The sequence below is a fragment of the Diplotaxodon limnothrissa genome, linkage group LG16 (genome assembly GCF_057381915.1).
Source record: "Diplotaxodon limnothrissa isolate DT_005_m linkage group LG16, D_limnothrissa_male_GT1.1, whole genome shotgun sequence".
NCBI classification, from domain to species: Eukaryota; Metazoa; Chordata; class Actinopteri; order Cichliformes; family Cichlidae; genus Diplotaxodon; species Diplotaxodon limnothrissa.
The window spans coordinates 24,915,405-24,938,692 of NC_140611.1; the positions used below are offsets into that span (position 1 = coordinate 24,915,405).

Here is a 23,288-nt window from a genome sequence, read left to right on the forward strand (position 1 = left end):
TTCAATTAGGTAAGCACTGCAAGTACTGCTAAAAGAGATAAGCCTGCCTCGCATTGCAACATGCAATATCTGCAAAATGCATAGGTCAGTACCCCCCCTCCCTCACAAAAAGCACTATTTATTAAAACAGGGCAAATCAGTGTGAGGCTGCAAGACAACAAAAAAAAAAAAAGCAGATGAGGGAGCGAGTAATCCACTAACAACGCTGGTGCGGCTTGTTATTTGAAATTTGACAATTATAATACGGTACCAGCACATGTGAACAATTCAGACCGGGGAGAGGCAGTGGAAGGAGAATCGATGTGTTTGATATGAGGGTGAAGTCTGCAGTCAGGCATCTGAACTCGGATGAATCCTGACAGCTCCAAAAGAGCACAGGATTTATCTGCAGAGGTGCTGCTTTATTACAAACAGCTTCACTGTATCAAAGGTGCATTCTGAGATGACCTTTTGAATGTGCTGTACGTCGCAAACAGGCCTTGTGCTAATGAATTTAGTGCTGTGATGTGTCTGTAAATGCTCACATCATCACATCACTTCACACTCAATTTTTTTTCTGCATGCCGTGTGTATTTTTTCCGAGACAAAGGAAGACTTTGGCATGCAACAAGCTGACACCAACAAACAGGACTTCAGGGAGTCTAATGTTTCTGCAAAATCTCAAATTACATTCAGTGAAGCCTGAATGTCATTGTTGCAAGATTCGAGCATTAATCTAACATGCTTCACTTCCACAGCTGTATTCTCACATTCTCACAAATGTTATGCAATGGAGTCATTATGCAAGAGAAGACGACTCGAAGAAGTGAAACAGCCTGCTTGAAATCTGATCTATGATGTTGCAGGGCTGCGTATGCAAACTGCTGACTAAAGGGGTTTATTTACAAATGGAAGCTTTGGTGCAGTCTGCAGTGTTTATTATGGACCGATTTCTGCGCAGATATGTGAAGAAAAACACTGAATTACTGCCTCTAATACATCCAGAGCCAGCTATTCTCCCCTTCTGCAGACATATCCCACGTTAAATTCTGCTCTCCTGCATTAAAATTGAGGACCGGAAATAAGCAGGACACTGCTTTAAACATTTTAGGTAAGAACTTTGTGACAACCGACAGGATGGACACCAAATTTAGGCATGATTAAAGCTGTCAGAGACCTAAAACAACTAATTCAGAAGCACTCTGAGATGCAAAACTTCATTCACATGAAGACACGTTTATCATATTATTCTGCAGCATTAGTTGTACTTTTCTTACTGTCCTACATGCCTATTTGTGCAATTCAAGAACCTTTTCTAAATGCATTACTGAAACATACGCAAACTCTAAATGCATTACAGAAGCCTGCAAACCAAATTGAGAGCTGCGAAGTTATTGCATTAGCAGAAAACTGACCTGGGGTCACAAAGGAAGTCCGTACTCTCTCCATCAGCTCTCCACACCAGCCACTCTCTGAAGGAAGGGTGACAAAACATGCGCGTCTTGTCCCTCCGTTTGATGAGAAAGCACGAGAGCAGCTCCATGCGTTGCTGAAAGTCCTCCCATTGTAGCTCCCCCTGGACGAACCCCGCGTTGATGGCGTTGAACAGCTGCTCGTCAGTCAGGGGGTGCAGCGAGGCGAGCGATACGTTGAGGATCGGCAGTGAGCGCTCAAAGGCTGAATTGGTCATGAATTTCATGTTACACTGTAACTGGTACAGTTCTGCCAGTGAAACAGGCACGACTTTGTAACTGGCACTTTTGATCACGAGGTGGCCTCTTTCAAACAGATCCAGGGTGAGTTTGAGATACAGGTAGGACCCTTGGCTGCGGGAGATCAGGTGGCTACTTAGCTTGCCGACTGTGATAGGATCGGCCTTGCCGTTCAGGCTAATATTGTTCATGATGTCCTTGCTGCCGTTGATACGATACTGGATATATGCGTTGAGGTCATTGCTGATCTCTTTGTTGTCAGAAAAGTCATCCAGGGAGATTTTGGAGAAGGGCAGGAGGCTGGTGATCTCCTATTGAAGACAAGATAAAGACAGAGCGTGACATAAAAACATACATCTGAGCTTCAATGTACTATTAAAGTGTCAATGCATGAAAAAAAGTAATTTGGTGCAGTGTTTGCATTACAGACACAGCTGTATTACTCAATACCACAGCCAATAAATAAATAATTTAATTAATTAAAAGCAAAAATATTCTTTGCATCCTGAGCTGCCATTAAGAAAAACAAAATCTGCCTGTGTACGTGTATTATCAGAGGAGTTTCTTTGAGCAGTGGGGAAGCAAGCATGCTGAGCTATCAGGCCAAAGCAGACACTTGTTACTGTTCAAAATGTGGCTGTGAGGAAAACAGGAGTGGGGAAACTGAGTATTAAGAGGCAGGGGATGGATGGGATGGTAGCTAGCGGGCAAGCAGAGGTCTGAACTAGGGCTCACATTTCAATCTGTGTCCCAGGGGTTGGAGAAATCAATGCACCTTAATCCTCCAATCCTCTGCCTGTCTGAGGCTAGAGAAACATTGCCTCCGCAAGATAACATTTTTCCTCTCCCTCATCATGAGAAGGCAGCGCAAACAGACAAACACACACAAGCACATGTATGCACACGCTCAATAAAACATACCGAACACAATCCACAAGATTGGGGGGAGGGGGTGCAAACAACACCTCAGAGATTGTCCAGATATTAGTCTAGCAGGCAAGGGCCAATATATCGAACCCTTCCTCCGAGGTGAGATGCTATTTGTCTGTTCAAAGCACAAAACAATAGCGTGACAATTTCATCTCTATGCACAACTCGGATTCTGTCTGCAAATAAGAAACATTTCATGCCTTCATATTTTCTTGTCTTAACAATGCTATCTTGATTATTCTTCCATGATTCATTTTTGCTATGCCCCGAGTTAGTCGAGCAGTAAAGCAGATAAGCTTTATTTATTCACTGAGGGGTTTTTTGCAAGAGACACCTGAGTACAAGCGACAAGTACAAATGTACACGCATAATATTACAAGTATGAAGTGATAATGCTTTAAAGTCGATCATTTAGTGCTTCCAATTTCAAGCTAAATTAGAGCTTATACAAACACTAAGCTGCAGAGTTTCTGAACTTGTAGCCGAAAGCTTAGATAGCAAAGCCATACACACACAGACGCAGGTTTACCGATGGCTTTTGCATATTAATGATGGCCAAATGGTTCAGATAACTTACAAAGCCGAATGTAACCACTGTCTGCACTGAATGGCAATGCTGCTGACTGCTGTGTCCAGAGCTTTAATGTTAGGGGAAACGGTATGAGAATACAGCATGGAGCGTACAGTTTGTGCTTTTGATCTTTTGTAGGAACTTGCTCTAAAAACTTTTGAAGGAAGTAGGAACCATCATCATTAGCTCATATTTCAGTTTCAAGAACCTTTGAGTAATGCAAGTGTATGGTCATTATAGTCTATTGCATGGAGCAGGACTGACAACCATCATGTCCAAACAACATTTTATATACATTTTCTTTATTTACTGTATTTATTTCTCTATTTATTTTATTTTGAATGCTGTGCATGGTCCAGTTATCGTAGAATATCTTCAGTTTATCATTAATTCTGTTATTAAGCATTGTGCTGTCGTTATGTGTCATGGCATGTGGTTGTACGCAGCCCTGTTTGTTCATTGTTTTCATTTTGAATTCTGCTTTTGTAATATTTCTCATCACGTCCCACCGGACATAGAGAATTCAATTTTGGAATTTCTTTGTGATTTTGCAACCATTTCCTGCATCTTACCCAAATATGTGGACTCGTAGCCCCCCCCCCCCCCAAAAAAAATAAACAATAAAAAGAGAGGACATACAGGGTTTTTCTGCAAAAGACTGCCAACTCTCTTAAAAACTATTTAACTGACTTCTGTTACATTTTTGGAAAATTAGACATTTTCAGTCAGTGACTAACAGCCTTTCCATTGCACTTAAAGGGAACTTACTGAACATCATAGGAGCCTGATTTACAAAAACATTGTCAAACCGACTCCGAGGTTTTCACATGCGAAGTCGTCATATAGCTCCCATTAAAACAACAGTGCCATTCGATTCATTACTGCAGACAACTGCTAAGTGGTTACAGTGGGAATGTGAACAAAACAGAAATATAACAAGAAAAATATGATTACAAGAAAGTAAAAGACACATATGGCATGGTTAACAATGTGCTATCCTTTGCCACAGACCAGCATGTGCACAGGATTCACTAACAGAGGTTATAAAAAAAACAGCTACTGTTACATATGCCTTAAACCACACGTTTCCTTTCCAGCACAGTTGTTACTATGAAATCTACCACACGGACAACAAAAACACATCTCCGATAACCGACTGCAACCTTGTTGTTGTTGCTGTTCTTGCTTTGCCAGCCTCCAGGTGGCTAAAAACGTCACCCTAGCAAATTCACACAAACAGTAACTCCCTCTCATTAAACACTGTTTCACTTTGTCAGAAGACATTACAACACATATGTTGCAGTGTTCTGCTTATGGATGGATGGATGGATGGATGGATGGATGGATGGATGTTGCAGTGTAGTCGAAATGTATTACTTTAAGTGCAGCCACCTGGAACATCTTTCCACGTCAAAAAACCAATTCTAATGCATTAATAGAAGAGCATAAGAGGTGAATACAAAATATCAGCGCTACAATATATTGATTCACCACACTGACAGGGCCTTGCCTGAATTCTTAATAGCTAGGCTGAATTCACTATATAGTACAGCCCACACTGATGGACAACACTCGACCCTGGCTTCTGACTGAGCAATAATAACTCAAATTCCAGATGTCAATCAAAAACCACATTATTATCCAAGGCTCAGTGCTTTCTTTTTTCCCCCAGCAAGGAAAATAAGTTTTCATGTAGTTCATCAGTAGTGTCAAAGCCTCAGTTGTCAGCAGCGTGAATTTAATCCAAGTCCATATCATTTCTGGAACTGGTCAACCTAGTGTCAGCTCAAAGTGACTGACTCATCTCTCTCCTGCCCTGCAGGTCATGTGTCTCAATTCTTTCCTGAATGTTGCTGGATATGCCTGACTCTGTAAAGAGTAGAATAACAAGCGGGAGCAGCTCAGGAAACACTTGTCAAAATGTAAAAATGTGCAGGGTCTGGTGACAGTGAGTGAGTGCCTAGAGAGGTGACGGCATGTCCAGCTAGACATTTGTTAAAATGAGAGAATTTTGATTCATTTCTTTTCTAGGGTTGCCACAGTGTTAGATTTTTTGATTTAGGATATGAAATGTTCTGGTCAACAAATCAATAAATGTGTTTTACAGTGTTTTATGGATTGGGACACAGGGCCAGTGTGAACTGTAAGTGCAGGAGGACTGTTGGCTACAACCGGCATACTTTTTTTTCCTGCACTATAAGCCGCACTTAAAATCCTTTAATTTTCTCAAAATTCGACAGCGTTGATGCTTTATCAGGTGTAACTATTAAGTTCAACATCCAAGCATCCATGAAAACAAAATTTATTAAATTTAACGGAGTTAGAAGTTAGCTCGCTAGTTCCACCTAAACATGATATACATGACTAAGAGATTTCTGAAAAAATTTTAATGTACAGCTCTGCCGTCCCTTTCGACATAAATGAAGACAGAAAACTAAACAGCAGTGACATTTATAGGGTTACTGAAGCTTGGCTAGCTGGTATAAAATGATATGCTAGCGACTAGGGTTGCCAACTCCCTGAAAAATAAATAAGGGACACCTCGTGGCCAGGGCCGGGCGACCCAGTTGTCTTCACCCTTCCCAGTGTGGTGAATTTTCTAGCTCTTTTTTTGTGTGTGAAATTATTTTTTTAACCCTTTGACTTGAATTTGATTTAAGTAGATGTTTATTCTTTGTGATATGAACACATGTGAAACAAATGATCATTTAGCCATTTATTTTTAGCTCAAAATGACAACAAACAGGTCTCCTTCTTAAACAGAAGCCTGTCATGCTTAACTTTTGAGAATATAAGTAAATCTTTCTTTAAAAGAACTCTGTCCTGCTTAACTTAAAATAATAGAAAACAATAGAAAGAAAAACATTCTTGTAACAGTGCACATTTAGTGCATTTAGTACAATCGGCTTCAGTTGAAATATTATTTCAGCTTTTCTAATGCTAATCAGCTGCTCCTGTTTGTAAACCCGCTTGTTCCCATGATTACGCATCTTAACTCATCATCATTATTCATCTATGTATTACTTTTATGTATTAGTCATCTATTTGTTGTAATCATCTATCCTTGCAGTTGTTTATTACACAAAATAAGTTATATTATCACACTTCTGGCCACATAGCGCTGATATTCACTGCACATGCCCATATTAACTTTTTCCAGCCAGGTGTTTTCCTTTTCCCATTCTTCCCTTTGTCTGAGGGGAACAAACATTGCTGCTCTAATGCTGGGCTCACACTGTGCGATTTTAGGCCCATTTTGAGCCGATTTTTGAGTGATCGGACCGATTTTGGCCTTCATCGTGCGTCGTGTAGTATACGTGGGGTAACGAGAAGTGATTAACACCTCACGACCAGCTCCCGATCATCAATCGCTCGTGAGGTTCTCACCACAGCCGCTCACACTGCTCGCGCGCAAACACGTAAACGTTGGTGTAAAAGATGGAGCAGCACGGCTGTGCAGCGTGTGATCTGGACACAAGCGATGGAGGCACAACTTGTAGAACTTTGGAAAGCTCATCCGAGCCTTTTCGATGTGGCATCACAAAATTATCACGACCACAACAACCGTGAAAATAGTTGGATTTACACTGCTGCTCAATCACAGCTGCCTGATGAGTGTTTTTCATTAGCAATTTAGCAAAGTTGATGGTGGTGGTGTGTCTGTGTGAGTGAAAGACAGAGAGAGAGAGAGCGCGACAGATTTTCTGTTATAACCTTCATGTTATGGAGGCACAGTGTGAGCACTCAGGTCGCATCAGAGCATCGGGCGGTATAGTGTGAGACCTGCATCGTGACCTACCAACTTCTAACCCCTGCGAGTCAATCGTGCAGTTTGAGCAGGAGCTGAATAACGTGACTGAAAAAATCGCACAGTGTTTGCCCAGCTTTAGGTGTACTGTCGTCCGAGACTTGCACCGCCGTGTCGGCGTTTGTTTCCCTGTTGGCCATGCTTCTTGTTGTGGTCATCTGTTGTCTTCCGGTATTTTCTCCGTAAGCGACCTTTCCTCGACCAATGAGATTAGCGGTAATCTGAATTGTCATACTCGAATTGTCATAAGTGTGCTGTCAGCTCATTGGTCACAAAGCAGGAGAGGGGCTGGGAATTATGTTTTCAAACAAAGCGTTAATTCCATTAAAAGTTATAGACTACTTTTGATTCTCACTGTATTACGGGACAAAGTGCGTCCCTTATTAGCTTAATACGGGACGTGTACTTTTGTTTCGAAATACGGGACGATTCCGTATTTTAAGGGACGGTTGGCAACCCTACTAGCGACACAGCTATGTTAGCATAACATAAACACAGTGAAGCTAGAGGATGAAGGCTAACTTTTTTTCACTCATAAAAGTTAATGTGAGGGTTCCCGAGGGTTAGGGACAAATGCAATCGCATGGCGGGATGCTGTAAACGGACCAAACTTCAATCAGGAGAACAACTGAGGTAATCCATCGACAATACCAGGTTAGTCATTAATATGCTGCAACAACATGGGAATAGAGCAGCTGCAAGAGAATTCAGCATTTATGAATCAATGTGGATTGGAGGAAGCAAGAAAAATGAGTTGACTTATCTGACTGTTTTGTTTCGCTTAATGCGCCTTATAATCCGGTGCGCCTTATGGTCCGAAAAATACAGTATATTAAGTAAGTGAAAACTAGCACTAATAACATTAAAATATATTAAAAGGTAAGACTGTAAAAGCACTTAGTTAAAGATGCTTAGTTAAACCAGCCTGTGCAAATTTCATTCAATTTGTATAAAAAAATATAACAACAGAAGTCTTGAGTGTTCAAACTTTTTGATAAGCTTCAGCTCAGAGCGCTTGGAAAGCAGATAGGAGAGGATAAGAGCAGACACGAAACTGGTAATTAAGTTAAGAATCAAGCCCTTAACAGCTTGCCTGTATCCAGTACTTCACTCAACAGTGTAACAGCCAAACTGCACCTGTGTGAGTTCATTGTGGGAAGCGAGTCTCTGAGTGTGTGAGAGAAGCAGCTGCAGCAACAGAAGAGTGAATGCCATTAGCAGTAGTTACTTTAATCAGCCGTAAAGTGTGCGGATAAGCCGAGTAGTTACCGAGAGGGAAGAAAGAGTGATAAACTTTTTAAAACTAAAACTCATCACCAGTATAATGTGACATCTGTAATTCTGACTCGAGGTGATTATAACAGTGAATATTTTGTCATCTGAGTGAACTCAGAGCCATGCTTTATAAGTTCTTTCTTACCACCAAGTTGATTCGAACAGTGACAACCAGTTTTAGCCAGGAGGGGAACTTGGCAATGATTTTTGTGATGAAGGATGCAATGGTGTCTCCATAGTCTGGTTTGTGGAACTCTGCTTCATTCAGCCCGTCTATTAAGATTATGTAATCTTCCTCTGGAATCCTTCGCTCTGCAAAGACATTTACAAATAAACTAAATATTAAAATACTATGAAATGAGATTAGTGGTCTCATACACGATGAAAATGAAATAGTGCAATATACAACTACAGTGTTTTACCTTTCCGAAGGTTGGCCAACGGTTCCAGGACTCCTCTCCGGAAAGCAGCCATGGGGTCTTGGACACAGGAGCGCAGACTGAGCATGCTCTGGAGGTGGGGCTCTTTCAGCAACAGCTCCCGGTACGCACTCAGTTGATGAGCTCTGCACAGAAGGGCTGCGATGCTGTGCACAAATTCTGGGACCAAGCAAGTGTACGTGTTATCTGCCTGGCAATAATGATAAGCCACCACCTGGAAGACAAAAGGAACGAGAACAAACGCGAGTGAAGCCATTGCTTTTTGAGAATCAGGAAGAATTAAAAATATGATTCACTGACTGATGGGTACATTTGATAACTTTAAAGCGTTTACAAACACCAACATCTCTGGTGACTGAAAAACTACCATGACAAAGTAAGTAAGTGAGGCTTTTGATACCAACAAGCCTCCATAAAACTACATATTATCTCTACAATGTCAAAGACATGATTTTATCCTTTCATTATTTCACACAGAAGGGATGATGAAGAGATTGGGCAACGAAAGCTATAAAAAGAAGTGAGTAGATCCCAGGTGGATATCTAAAGGTAGAATCTTCTGTACCTGAGCAGGTTTCCGCAGCATTCAAAGGAGGTCTGATTTAAAAGGAAAATGTAGGGACAGAGGTGGAGAAGAAGGAAGATGACTGTACTAATTACAGTCCAACCTGGAGGAGCTGACACACTTCCAGGCCCACAAGAGGAGGAGCAGGTGATCGGTTCCTCTGACGGCTCAACCTCAGCTGTTGCTGTTTAGTTCTCCACAGAAAACCGATGACCAGCTTCTAGAAAAATGACTAAAGCCTCAAGATATGAGACTTTTTTTTTTTTAACATTTAGCATCAATAAATGTTTTGGACCCAAACTTCTCCCCACAGCACAGATCTAAATGCATATTTATGGTTCTTTCTTTTTCAAATAATAACATATAACTCACATGCCAATAAAGGCACAATTAAAGCTAGCGCAAATTAGAAAAGAGGGAGGTAAGATTTTAAAAATTATAGCTGAACTCCCTGGATGTATATAACCCATCTTTAGTAAGGAAAACATGTGACATCCAGTCAGAAGATGGACCAACTGAAACAATAACACAACCACTGATTCACATCTTCTCCAGAAACTGTCAAAAATCACGACCACCAGAATTTTTCTCTGATGTTATGCTTTACCCTAAAAGCAGCAAACGTCTGAGAGAAGTCCGAACACTCCTTTCTGTCATTTTTGCGTCACACGTTTTTTGAGCTTCATCACAAATGTGACATAACAAAGAGGGAAACTGATATATTGAATGCCTATTATTGTACAAAGTCAAGTAACCTGCTGTGTGCATGAACACAACTCTTAATAAGCCCCCTACTGCAGTGATGATTTAATTTAGCATACAAGTCACGCAGACTACCGCCTCATCAATGAGCAATACGAATCTCGACACACGAGGATGCAAGGCTCTGCAGTCAAACCTCGGTAGCTCATCTGCTGGCAAAACAATAAATGCATTTTCAGAAATGTTACCTAAAGGCACGTCTCGATAATAAGAATAAAGCAGAAAGGGTAGTAGCCTCAGTGCTCCTGTTATGAGACCACTTTTAAATCAATGATTAAAAAAGCACTGGCAGAATCTGACAGAAGCTGCTCAGCGGTGCATCACACATCACAGGAACAGAGCCCCTGTGAAGGCGCCTATTGGAAACACTTTTCACCATAATTGGCTCAAGAGATACTGCTTGAGTTTCACAGACATTTACATGAAGCTCACTGCATTACCCTAGCTGTCTGGTGCATGAACTGTCCCCTTTGACAGGGTCACTAATTAGGAGGCCTCCCTGACAGGATAAGAGTATTAAATTCTAAAGGTGTTATAAGGACAACAGGTTGTAATCAGTACCATTAAACGCAGCAGAATCAGTAGGAGACGTCACATCCACTGAGAAAGTCCTTCACAAAGCTGCCACCTATTAAATTACCTTACAACCTACCATCACAGCACTATTCAAACTCAACTGACTACAACAGTGGATCACAAATCTTCTCTGAATCCCGGTGGCCCCCAATCATCTTTATTAGACCTGCTACAAGGCAATAGCAGTGCCAAAGTCATCAAATGGTGCTTTTAGCAAGCAGTATTTCCAAAATGTAGTGAACGTGCACCTGCTATGTGACTGAACCCTCAGCAACACAAGAAGAGGTGGTGCGAGTAAAGATGCGGGAGTGAAAAATCGACAGAGCTATTTCAGTGGAAACAGAGCGAACAATTCCAAAACTAAAATAAAAGAGTCGTAGGCAAAAACCGCACACTGCTTAGTCGGCGTGCATCGAGAGAGGAACATTTTAAAGTGAAACATCGAGGACTTGTCTGTCCACTTCACAAGTCTGAAAGAGAAAGATGTGCAGAAATATGCTCAGTGTCTGGTATGCATGTTTGGGGGGGGGGGGGGGGGGGGGGTTTCGGTCACAGACAAGTGGTTAACAATGTTACTGACGGTGTGGGGGAGTAACAGAACACATGTAAAGCTGTTACCGTGCAGTACTTTATATCTTGTGAAAAATGTTGACAAGCTTATACAAGAAAACACTTAATCTTCTGCTCAACAGCGCTGACACGTAAACTTCCCAGAGAGGCAGTATTTAGACTTTATTTTGCGATCCTTGTAACGCCAGAAAAATCAACAGATGGAATATTCATCTGTCAAAAAAGTAAGCACTGTCCTCAGTAGTCAGTGTTGCTCCGCTTCATGGAATTTTGAGGATCCTTATCATGTTCAAACATCCCAGTTCAACACTTGAACAGGCGGCCTTACAATATATTTAAGCACCTATTTGAAGTTGACACAGGAACGGATACCAACCAGTAATTAAGCAGTAGTAGTGCCATACATGTCGGTATAACTGATAGCCGCCTAGATAAATGGTGTTGCTATTTGAAACGTGTGTTGATGTTTGTAAATTCCTAAATGACGTCTAATATTGATGAAGCTGGCTCTGTTTGACGTTGGTGTGTGTTTACATTCTGTGCTCTCAGGTCATGGCTGACAGGGCTCGCTGTGGGTTGTTGCTCCCTGAGGAGGTTCTAATCACTGACTAGTAAACTGCAACCTACCCTTATTGTTATGTATAATTTTATGCATCATTCAACAGAATATATCACAATTATCTGTGGTCACTATTAAAGAGGAGTTTTCAGAAGTCAGACTGAAGCTGTTGTAGAAGTACTTGGTAAAACCTGAGATGCTTTTTGGTCGATTTTCCTTCTTTTTCCTTTTTTTTTTTTTAAAAAGAAAGGAAGAAACAACAAATCCATCCATCAAAAACAAAAAATAATCTACTCACTGTTGAAAATTGTTAAAATTACTTTTTTTGATCCAGTGCACACACCAAACATTTTTTCCCTGAGTAAACACCACCATAACTAGTGCAATCTTTTTTCAGCTTCTTTGATTCCTGCTTCTTTGTTACTGTGAGCTCTCTTAGATGTTGAAAGGCGCACCTTTGCAGCCAGGCGTTTGACAGCCTCCTCCCTGTGCCGCTGCATCTCAGGAGTTCCTGGGCAACTGCTGGTCCTCAGTGTGTTGGCAGCACTGGATGGTGGAGTGGGCTGTGGAGGCTGGCTGAGAGGAAGTTCTGTGCTTTGTCCTGGGCCAGCTGGAAGACATGCACATGGTCACCAATATATAAAGTTATTACATTAATATAAACTAACATCTCTCTATATATGTATATGCTAGCATTAATAACATTAGTTGTGTGTGAGGGCATTCTTTTGTAAGGTAAATGTAATATTAGTCAACTTGATTTTATATTGCCAACGAATATATAATTACTTCCCTCCCACACTTTGCAAGCTAATGTTGAAATGAAATTATAATAACATTAGCTAAACACGAGCAGTTAATGTAGTGCTCACATCCAAAGGCAAATACTAAAACTAATTACTTTTCGGGGAGGCGCTGGGACTGTTGGAGGCGATCTGACGCATGCGTCCTCCATGGCAGCTCAGCGCCACAAGTCGGGAGATGATGGCCGTCTTCCCATAACCCACGCTGCCCACCACCACAGCACCGTGGTTCTCTGTGGACTCGCCGGCCTTCAGGACATCTTCCAGATGCTGAAAGAGCCAATCTCGGCCCACAAACACAGAATCTGTGGTGATGCTGGGAACCTCGAACAGCAAAGGTTTGAGCATGATGTCCACGGGTTTGTAGGGAGCAAAACGCGCTGAAGGAAACGGGAAAAGAAATGAAACAGATTAAAATTGTTTACACTACTTCTATTTTTTTCCCCATGTCTCCGGGAAGTTAACAAATGATTACTTCTTTTAAATGCTGGAAACTTTACTGTAATAAATCGTTTTCCGTTGCAGTTAACCTACAAACATGCTTTGAGCATCTCCCGCATTCTTCTTCCCAGAAGGAGCCACATACATGAAAAACCCTGAACACTGTAGAGGATACATTTTCAATTAAGTGGAATCAGAGTGAAGACCTGAAAGAGGACTCTTATCTGGTCTACTTCAGCACTAATTAGATCTCATAACACTTGTTAACTAACATCACTAAATGACTGCTACCTTTAGTGCTAATGCGCCTTTCAACATTACAACTATCACTGCTGTTAGCTGCTAGTGTTTTCACCTTGCGAGTTTGCCTGTGTTCACAAAAGCCTATTGTAATTGGAGGGGCAGTTGAGAGTGTTTATATTGGCAGGTGTAGGTCTGTTTATGTTTCTAGTGCCCTACAATGAAACCAAAAAGCGAACGAGCTGGTTCTGAGACACTTGAAATGATCACCACCTTCTACTATACCAGCAAAATAAGTACAGTGTTTGAAAAACTCTAACTTGAGCAAAAGGAGTATCGACGGGAACTAGAAAAAGAGTTATCTTTTATTAACCTCTCTTTATTGGATCCCCTTAAATTTCAAATCCATCTTCTTGAATATAAAGCCCCTAATGACCATGACTTGCTTTTTCAGTATCCTAAGCCGGAATGACAAGCAGAGGCTAAAGCTGCTTCGCTCCTGTGGAACCAGCTGGCTGTTTAGGGTTGGGAGCCAAACCCAATCTCTAATTTTAAGATTAGCCTCAAAACCTTTCATAGATTTATAGTTAAAGCTCGCTCAGCTAACGTCTGAATCACCCCTTACTTATTATGCTGCGACAGGCCTTTGCTTTCAGGAGGCCTCACATGGTGCACCGACATCCTCACCTCTTCTCCATTTCATTGTTCATGCATGTCAGTTTGTGTATTCTCTCTCCCACAGTTGAAGCTTTTCTCCTTCTCATCTTTTTTTCCCCCCCTTTCTTTTCACTCTCCTCTCATGGCAATCAAACGAGTGCTGCTCATCCCGAGTCTAGTTCTGTCGGAGGGTTCGCCCAGTCAAAAAGGAAGTCACTAAATGTTGCTCAAATCAGAACTGTAAGGTCCTCAGCGTACTAGATTGAGTTTCCTAAGATGGCACATGTTGGGATTTTTGCAATATATGAATACAACTGCAATGAACTGCACTGAAATGTTGACCTACTGTTGCAAAATTTAGGTAAAGGTGGTGCCATCACACCCAAATCTGAAAAACAAATACCATAAATCATATAGATAGGGCTGGATCAGCTGACCCTGAATCCTCCCTTAGTTATGCTGCAATAGGTGTAGGCTGCTGGGGGATTCCCATGATGCATTGAATATTTCTTCTTCAGTCACCTTTCTCCCTCAAGATGTGTTAATAGACCTCTCTGCACTGAATCATACTTGTTATTAATCTCTGGCTCTCTTCAACAGCATGTATGTTATCCTGTCTTCCTTCTCTCTCTCCAACCGGTTGCTACAGATGGCCGCCCCTCCCTGAGCCTGGTTCTGCCAGAGGTTTGTTCCTGATAAAAGGGAGTTTTTCCTTCCCACTGTTGCCAAAGTGCTTGCTCATAGAGGGTCATATGATTGTTGGGTTTTCATCTGTATGCGTTATTGTAGGGTCTACCTTACAGTATAAAGTGCCTTGATGCGACTGTTGTTGTGATTTGGCGCTGCATAAATAATACTGAATTGAGTTGAACTGAATCTCCCATAAAATTTATAGAAAATAATCCAATTGTTTAAGATTGTTGCGTATGTACGAATTCATGTAGAAAAAACCTGCTCAGAACCACTGACCAAATGCTTATGTATCAGCTTCATGTTTGAGACTGAGTGAAAATGAAAGAGGACATTTTCAAAAGGAAGACTAAATAGTCTGAGTATATATCCAGTGATGACTTATTCAGTAATTCATGTTCCCATGAAATATTTAATCTGCAGGATCTCTCAGAGGATTCAAAACACATAACCAGGATAAAAGTTAGCTGGGAAAAAAGGCATGATTTAAAAGCCAAAAAAAGGCTTTTGAGGATAATGTTAATACCCATAAGTGCTGCATTGTTTACATTGCAGTGTTCAAGTATTTGCACAGTTTTGTTGTTGGCTCTGCACTCAGACGTGGTACTTTGGAAACTTCAGAACTACCGTTGGCTGCCTATTAACTTCAGGGTTTTTCAGAGTCATACCACATAACATTATCCTATGTACTGCGATATTTTACACGTTTATTTTACAAATATCTCCCCTGAGTGCCTACAGCAGTAGTATGAATAGCCCAGTCACCTTTAGCGTCCTGAGGGGGCCTTCCTCCTGTATTATGCCAGGGTAGGCGAATGGATGTCCGGAGGGGGGTATTGCGCTGTTCATCAAGAAAGCTCAGGTCTTCAAGCTTTGTGGAACTGGTGGCTGTAGACAAGAGAGAAGACATACACACACACAAAGAGTGAAGCTGACAGTCTAGTACCTCCCGAGTACATTTGTCATCACAACTATAAAGAGAAAGACAGAAACACACACTAGAGTAAAACCTTGTGGCACTTATGCCATGTCTGAGGGTGGATGAGTGAGGAAAGAACAAAGCCAGTGCGCTCTGACATTTGCAGGGGCAGTGTGAGCAGCTACCAGCATATACTGTGGCAGGAAGAATAGCAGTATTCTAAAGTCAAGAGCAATATGCACCGATTCTCTTTGATTTGAGCTGACAGCTGGACACGATATAGCAATGAGAGGTCCATCCCCACAAGCACGCCTGCTAGGCTGTACGGAGAGGGCAGATTACCTTTACCTTTCATAAAACTACAACGAGTTATAGAAATGCTTCACCGCGGGTTTGGCACTCATCACTGTCAATCTACAGGACGCACAGGTGTAATCTCAGGACTTTTGTGTACTACAAACTACAATATCTGTAAGTCATTTGACGTGAAATGAAATAATAAAATTAATTAAAACCAGATCACAACTTGAGTTGTTATGGAGTTCAAATCTACTGAGATTTCATTAGGATTTAGCTTCATTTTGAAGCAGAGAGAGAACAAGTCTCAAAGCAGGCAATGATTTCCATCCCCAAACACAGGATATCTCCTGAAACTACTAGTCTACAGATTAAAACCACTTGATGAGCCAGTGATTACAACTCAGCTTTTAATTTGAAGTCTAAGACACGGTCTGTTAACATAATAAAAATGTGCATTAGTGCGGCGAGGCCTCTCCTCCAACTGCTGCTCGTTTTTCAACTATGCTATCGCCGTTGCGATCCACGCTCTCCTGGGCTTAGTGAAGAGCAGAATCAAAGCCTCTCTTCTTCTTCTTTATCAATATCAGCTGGGAAAGACTGTCACTAACGCTCACTTCACTCCCTCACTCGGTCGCTAACTTACTCTCCGGAATGTCCCGCTAATTAAAACCGGTCTGCTGGCAACGGGAACTGAGGAAGCTGCCATCAACGCAACTTTGACTGGAACAGGAGAAGGGCCTGATGTTACTTTTACTGCAGTGCATTGTGCATACACAAACATCTACACTGGATAAAGCTTAAGGAATTGCAAACAAAGAGAAAAGAAAACAATAAAAGCAAACGCGCATGACCTGGAAGACCTTTTGCTGTAAAGCAAATGCCACTTTTCATCAGCTACAACTACTTACATCTAAGACCAAAGCAAGGAAGGATGGTGGGAATTCTCAAAGCCCTCTCTATCTCCCCAGTGACGAGATACTTGGGCAGGCATACAGTCAAGTAGGCAGGGTGTAAACTCACAGCTAAATCTCTGGAGAGTGTTCCCAGTGGACGAGGGCACAAAAGCGATTCCTCCACCCCGGTGCTCCCATGCCGGCACTCTGGCAGCCGAGCCGAGTGCTTGGCTGCTTCCTCTCTAGTGTTCAGTCAGTCACAGCACCCACAGCATTAGGCACTTGCTAAATGAACGCGCTGCCTTCCAACAGAGCATCACCCTCTCTACAATTTTAACACGTATGCGTACATCATCTCTGTCCACATGCTGCACGTACACACACACACATAAATAACTCGGTATGCAAGCAGCAGAGGGGGAAATTGAGAATATTAGAGGAAATATAAACGGAAAACCAAGAGATTCACTTCGCAGTGGTTGATTAAAGTTTGTTATCCAACGGCTGCAGTATTAATCAACAATCCAGACTGCACAGAGATGGGGTTAAAAGAGGGGAATGTGGAAAAAAATGAAGGCGAAAAAGCAGCAGACTCATAAATGAGTGCAACAAAGAGTATCATGTGGATTTTGTGGGAGGTATGGACAAGACTCAAAAGAGAATAAAGAGAAAAATCAGCTTTATGCAACAAATCGCCACTAAATCCTCATGCTGACATAGGAGGGCCGCAAGATGTCAGTCTATTTTCCCCCCTTCTTTGTTTTGCATGGAATAAAAGAAATAGCACAGTAGAGCTTTATTCAACAGACACGTAATACCGAATTTGACTTGCTAAAGGAGCTGCATAGCTGCATAGACTCCTTGATTCACGTCCGTGGCAGACAGCGCACCCAGCACCATAACTACATTTCTCTTTTGTTGAGTCGTTATCAACATTTTTTCCCCAAGGCCAAGATTTCCCACACGATTCCTCCTCATCCCTCAAATCCTCCCCTTCATTTCTTCTCCTCTTTTTACTCCCGAGTTCCCTCCTATTCTTCCTCACCTCTACTCATTGATAAAACATACATATGATACCTTGAAGTCTGCACTTGCAGTCACTTTGAAGCTGCACAAATGTGTCAAGACTGTATTCTGATGAAAATGGGATTCTTTTTTCCTCGGGCAGATCTGCCCTTTGAAAACCCCCTGTTCTGTGTTTCCCATGACAGAACAGAGAAGAGGACTGAGCTCCTTTGCTCTAACCACCCCCACCCTCCCTCCCCAACTTGACTCCCTCTCGCCTCCTTACAAGGTGAATCTACTAAAGAGGAGAAGGGAGTCAAATACTCCCTTCACATATCTTCCTGTTTTTATAGCAGCCAGTTACACTTTACCCATTTTGTGATTTTGTATGAATAAATCAGTTCTTGGCTGTTCTCGGCTTATAGCCAATGCAAATACCCATTTTCCTTTTATTTGGTTTGATTTTGCTGGTATAAACACGCCTTAATAGCTTTTCATGACGAACGTTTGAACATTCAGACACAAATGAGAAAATCTGATCCCTCATATCAATAAACGTTGTTTTATTTGCAAAGAGGCTGATATCAGCACGCACTGATGTTTGGTCCATTTGTCTGCCTATTACTCCTAAGACCCGAACTCTTCCACGGCATGCATTTTTAATTTCTCTTTGATATTTGGTCACATTGGGGCCCGATGAATGTAAAAACAAAGAATTACCAGATTTTCTTTTTAACCTTATTTTTGTTTTTTTTTGAAAAATAAGAGCCACATATGAGGATATTAGTTGAAAATTTTGAGAGAACAGTAGCAGTATAATGTCCTCATAAGTGGATATCAGGCCCTTGTAGAGCAGAATTGAGTATTTTGGTCTAAATAACCCAAAATGTGATGTGGTAAATATTAAGGGATAATTATTATTGTAATAATTGCATAGCCTTATGCTAAGATCAACAACATTTACTTTAAAAAAAACAAACCACCACTGTAACTGCTCCATAAGCTATTTCATATATATAAATGCCTCTGTGGTTAGCTAACGCTCTGTTCCTTTTAAGATTGGGCATTTGATAAGCCCTAATCTGTCAATGGAGTGCCGAGCACAATTTTAAAAGGGGCTTTCAAACGGATTGATCTGTAACAGATTTTATTTTTCTCCTGCTGTGACAGCTGGACCAAACAATTCTCTGAAAAAAGGGCACGTTAGAAGATGTCTCTGTGACCTTTTCATGCTCGAGAAAATGAATGGGCTTTCTTTCCTCTTTTTGTTTTCATTTTAAACTCTGCACTAAACAGATCAATATATACATGAAGCCAGAAGCAGAAGTGACTCCCGTGTCTACCTGGAGACATCGCACACACTGTTGGCATGTCTTTAAACATGATCACACAGCCTAAAACAATACAATAGACCACATGGTCTCAGAAACTACCGGGAAAGACAGCAAATGAGAGCAAATGAGATAAATCAGTGTGAGATTATTAAATTTAAGGGCTACGCCACTTTATGAGTTTGTAATTACTGTGTGACCTTTGCAAACATCTTTAAATCATAGGTTGTATTTATGTGGAAAAGGTTAAGATGATTTTAGTCGTTCTAATAAAACACAAAAGCATTCAGATGTTACCTCATCAGTGTTTTAGTAGACAAACAACATATCCTCGAATTTGCCTGCAGTCCACAGTCTTGGCTCCGTTATCATTCGTGAAGAGAGCCCGGCGCACGAGCTTTGCCAGAGGAATGTATGACTTTGGAGTACAAGCGAGCAATGAGTGCGCCATACCTGACTTTGTCTCAAACCACAAAGCTCTGCTGAATAGCTAAACACCACACAAGCATTGTAGCACCATTCCTCCGCCACGGTGACCCTCACTCAAATCTCCCTGTCTGAGAAACCCAACCACAAGCAGCTCAGGCTAAGATTTCAAAACCATGGAATTCCAGTGGCCAACACTAATATAGCCCTTTGACTCTGTAAGCCTTTATAGAGGAAAAAAGAAAAAAGCTCAACTCCAATTACTCAAAATTAGGATTCTTATAAACTGAGTATATCACCTCAGAGAGGAGGTGAAATTCCATCAACAACTCTAGTTTATACAGAAGATCTTACAATAGAGGCGACAGATAGATGTAAATAGTGGATTGCAAATAATAAAACAAAGAAAACACCAGAGCATAGAGTTAATTTACAAGTGCTTATTACTAATCCTGATGCTGAAATTTGACATCAAGTTTAATTTACCACAGCACTGCTTTTTGGTTTGATGGAACTATTTGGGGGAAACAGGGCAGACTGGCTTCACTTTCACAGAAACTGATATAGAGAAGTTCACAAAGCACCTGGAAGCCCAGGAAAAAGCTGTTCCCATTTATTTCAGGCTCTTAGTGCATCTTACACCCAATGCACCTGCCACGTTTGTTAGATTTAATGAACAGCTGTTGTAAACATGATTACACGTAGATTATTTCACGTATTAGATCTTTAAATGCAATATTTCGATGCCAGATGAAAATCAGTAACAATTTTAACAACCTTTTAAATCTGCCTCAGCAGCAAACAGTTTCCTTTAGGAGGTGGACAGTAATATACAATCCCTAATATAAAGCTCCGCTAAAGACAAATCTAAATGAATTCATGTTGTTCTTGTAACATTTGTGCAATTTGTCACAGGACATGTTGGCACCAAAAAGTGGCGCTCCCACCAAAACCTAGGGACACCCACGCTACATGCAACATCAAGGCAGTGCAAACGACAGTTCTCAGCAATATGCAGACATTCCTTCTACATAATTACGGAGACTTCAAGAGGCCCAGCAATGCATCTGTTGATCGGCATCAGACAGATGGCCAAAATACACTCTGACACTAAGAAAGTGTGACCTTTGTCCAACAACGAGCCATTTTACAAACAACTGTCTGGTGAGTCTTGATTTCTGCTGTGACACTTGAATGCTTAAGGTGAGAATTTAGCTTAAACAACATGAAAGCATTGATCCATTCTTGGTGGTGGTTCTCTGCACTTTTTAGCCTGTTAGTACCAACTGAACATGGTTTTAAATGCCACAGGCCACCTGGGTATTGTTGCTAACCATGTCGATCCCTTGTGTCCAAAGTGTACTCATCTTCTGTCTATAAAAACGAGTTTACAGTACTCACTCTACCTCCACAGTCACCAGATCTCAATCCAATAGAGCACCTTTGGGATGTAGTGAAACAGGAGATTCACATCATGGATGAGCAGCAACTATATCATGCCATAATTTCAATCACTCTGAGGAATGTTTCCAGCACCTTGTCTTTTTGGTGGAGATAATCATAAGATAAAATTAAAAACTAATAGCAATACTGTAGCATGAAGCAATTATGCCCTAAATGAACTCATGATTATTTGTTTGCTTCTGCCTTTAATCTCTGTGCTCCTATTTAATATCTATCAATAAAATAAAGAGAAATTTATAGATTAACCAGACAGCTCATTATCTCAGATGCTGTTTCACAAACACAGGACAAACAATAGTCACCAAGGTTCTGGCACAGAATGAATGCACTAATGATGAATACATATTATGTTTCGCCGTGGTAGCTTCTTTTCTCTCATTGCTTCTTTAGACTCGTTACTTTTTGGGGGTTTTTACCGAATACAATTTCCTTGAACAGAAGTGCCGTCTCTGCTATCCTGTGACCCCAAGAAAGATTTTACACTGTGTGACGAAACCCTGGGAGAGAGCATCAAGGACGCGATGAGACAACTTCATTTATGGCCTGAACCAATCTAAGGTGCGTGTTCTGCCGGTCTCAGAGGGCAACACTGCATAACTATGACATCAGCCCATAAACTCTGGGAGGACAGACAGACACAAGCACACCGGTGCTCACACGCAAACCAACACACATAAACAGCCAAACATTTTCTGGTCTGTTAAGCTTTATGAGCCACTGTGCGCCTGGACCGTCCAGGTTTATGTCACACACAATAATGATGAGATGTAAAAATGGTATGGACTCTTGGAACAATAGAATCATCAGGGAACAACACATCCAACTGTGGGCTGCAGAAAATATCAAAGCAGTGGCCACTGTGTAAAATACATGCGCAAGCTATGAGCTATGGTATGCAAGGAAATATCAGTACCGTGAGCCTACCATGTACTACTCCTTACTTCTTCTATAGCTTGTCCTCATCCCATCTTACTCCATTACTGCCTTCACAAGTTAAATTGCTTACCTGCTTCTAATTGTAAGGGCCTAGAGTGGACATTACACAGTTGCATTTCTCTGGTATGTTGAATAGGAACTGGGACTAGATTTTATCAAAGAGAGAAAACAGTCTAGAAGTAGACACACGGGAACTGTTACTATATTTCATCAAGAATAAACCCAAGGGAGGCAGGAGTCAAGTATCTGAACTTCAAAACATTGGCAGCTGCTACATACAGACTAAAGAGGTAAAGCAAAACAACATATTCAAGGAAGATTCTAGAGGAAAAAGTCTCATGAGGTCTTTTAAACTTTGAGTCGTCTCTGTCTAGGCCAGGTGTTTGACCTGAGTCACTCATGTTTTTATGCTTCTTTTCACAGCTCAGCCCAGGTTGCCCCTGCTGTGATTTTCCCTCACTGGCAGAATTGTCTGCTTTCAAAATTCAATGTAACAAACATTTCATCTGTGCTCTAAACTGTTTGTCTTTTCTTCTCTTTCTGTTTGCTCCTTTGAGTTGGACTCTAATGTAGTCTCACTCTTTTGTTTCTACAGCCTTACAGTTAACATACCACTCTGGTCCGTCAACGTTTATTCAAGTGTACATTCATTCTATCAACAAGCATGGGCAGCCCTGCTAATTATGGAGTAAAATCATTAGCATAAGCTTGCATTAACATTTGAGCCATAAAATATACTCCTGATTAGTTCAAGATTCACTTACGTGTCAAAATACAGATGCACCGAGTCTATGTCCATGCGGAACATGTACACGGCGGTGCAGGCAAATAGTCGCAATCAAACTTATAGCTACATGCTAATATGTTGCTAGTGTGAAGTATGTCAGGGAAAGCTGGGTATAATTCTTTGTGCCTCTTTGCAATAGCAGAGCACTTTATTTTCAACTAAGTGTGAGAAGATCTTGCAACTTACTGCAGCTTGAGGGAAAGTTTGATCATGTCTTTTGTAATAAAAAATAATAATATTTTGCATTTGAAAGGTAATTTTTTTGGGGGGGGTCCTGCGCATCTCTAGTCAAACCTGTCCAGGGCATACCCCACTAGGATAAACTGCAGGCAACGCCTCCAACCCTGAATGGGATAAGGAGTAAAGAAGGGAGGTGGGTGAGTGAGTGGATGATAAAAGCTGTACATGACTCATACTGTCAGCTTAGCTACAAACTGCATTTAGGCAAAATTATATATAGGAAAATGCTAAACGTACTGCTGTTTGATTCACCAAAAATAGGCCGAGGTCAAAAGCAATAAGGTATGAGGAGACCTGGGAATAGTATGGGTGAAAAGACATAAGGGAAAAGGGGGTGAAGGGGGAAATATCAACAACTGTGACAGCTGTGTGGATATGGTAAGCTGAACCACAACAGGGAGGCTCCAGG

General features: G+C 41.3%; 1 protein-coding gene across 1 annotated transcript in view; it reads right to left on the reverse strand.

Moving 5' to 3' along the window:
- The window catches only part of LOC146616277 (protein TANC1-like), a 110,936-nt gene that overhangs the window by 19,954 nt on the left and 67,694 nt on the right, over window positions 1–23,288 (reverse strand). Inside the window, exons 8-13 of the mRNA XM_085374778.1 lie at window positions 15,344–15,466; window positions 12,649–12,930; window positions 12,203–12,357; window positions 8,698–8,929; window positions 8,421–8,587; window positions 1,395–2,002 (exon numbers count right to left, since the gene is read on the reverse strand). Of these exons, the coding sequence (XP_085230904.1) occupies window positions 1,395–2,002; window positions 8,421–8,587; window positions 8,698–8,929; window positions 12,203–12,357; window positions 12,649–12,930; window positions 15,344–15,466 (1,567 nt within the window). The remainder of the gene's footprint in view (window positions 1–1,394; window positions 2,003–8,420; window positions 8,588–8,697; window positions 8,930–12,202; window positions 12,358–12,648; window positions 12,931–15,343; window positions 15,467–23,288) is intronic.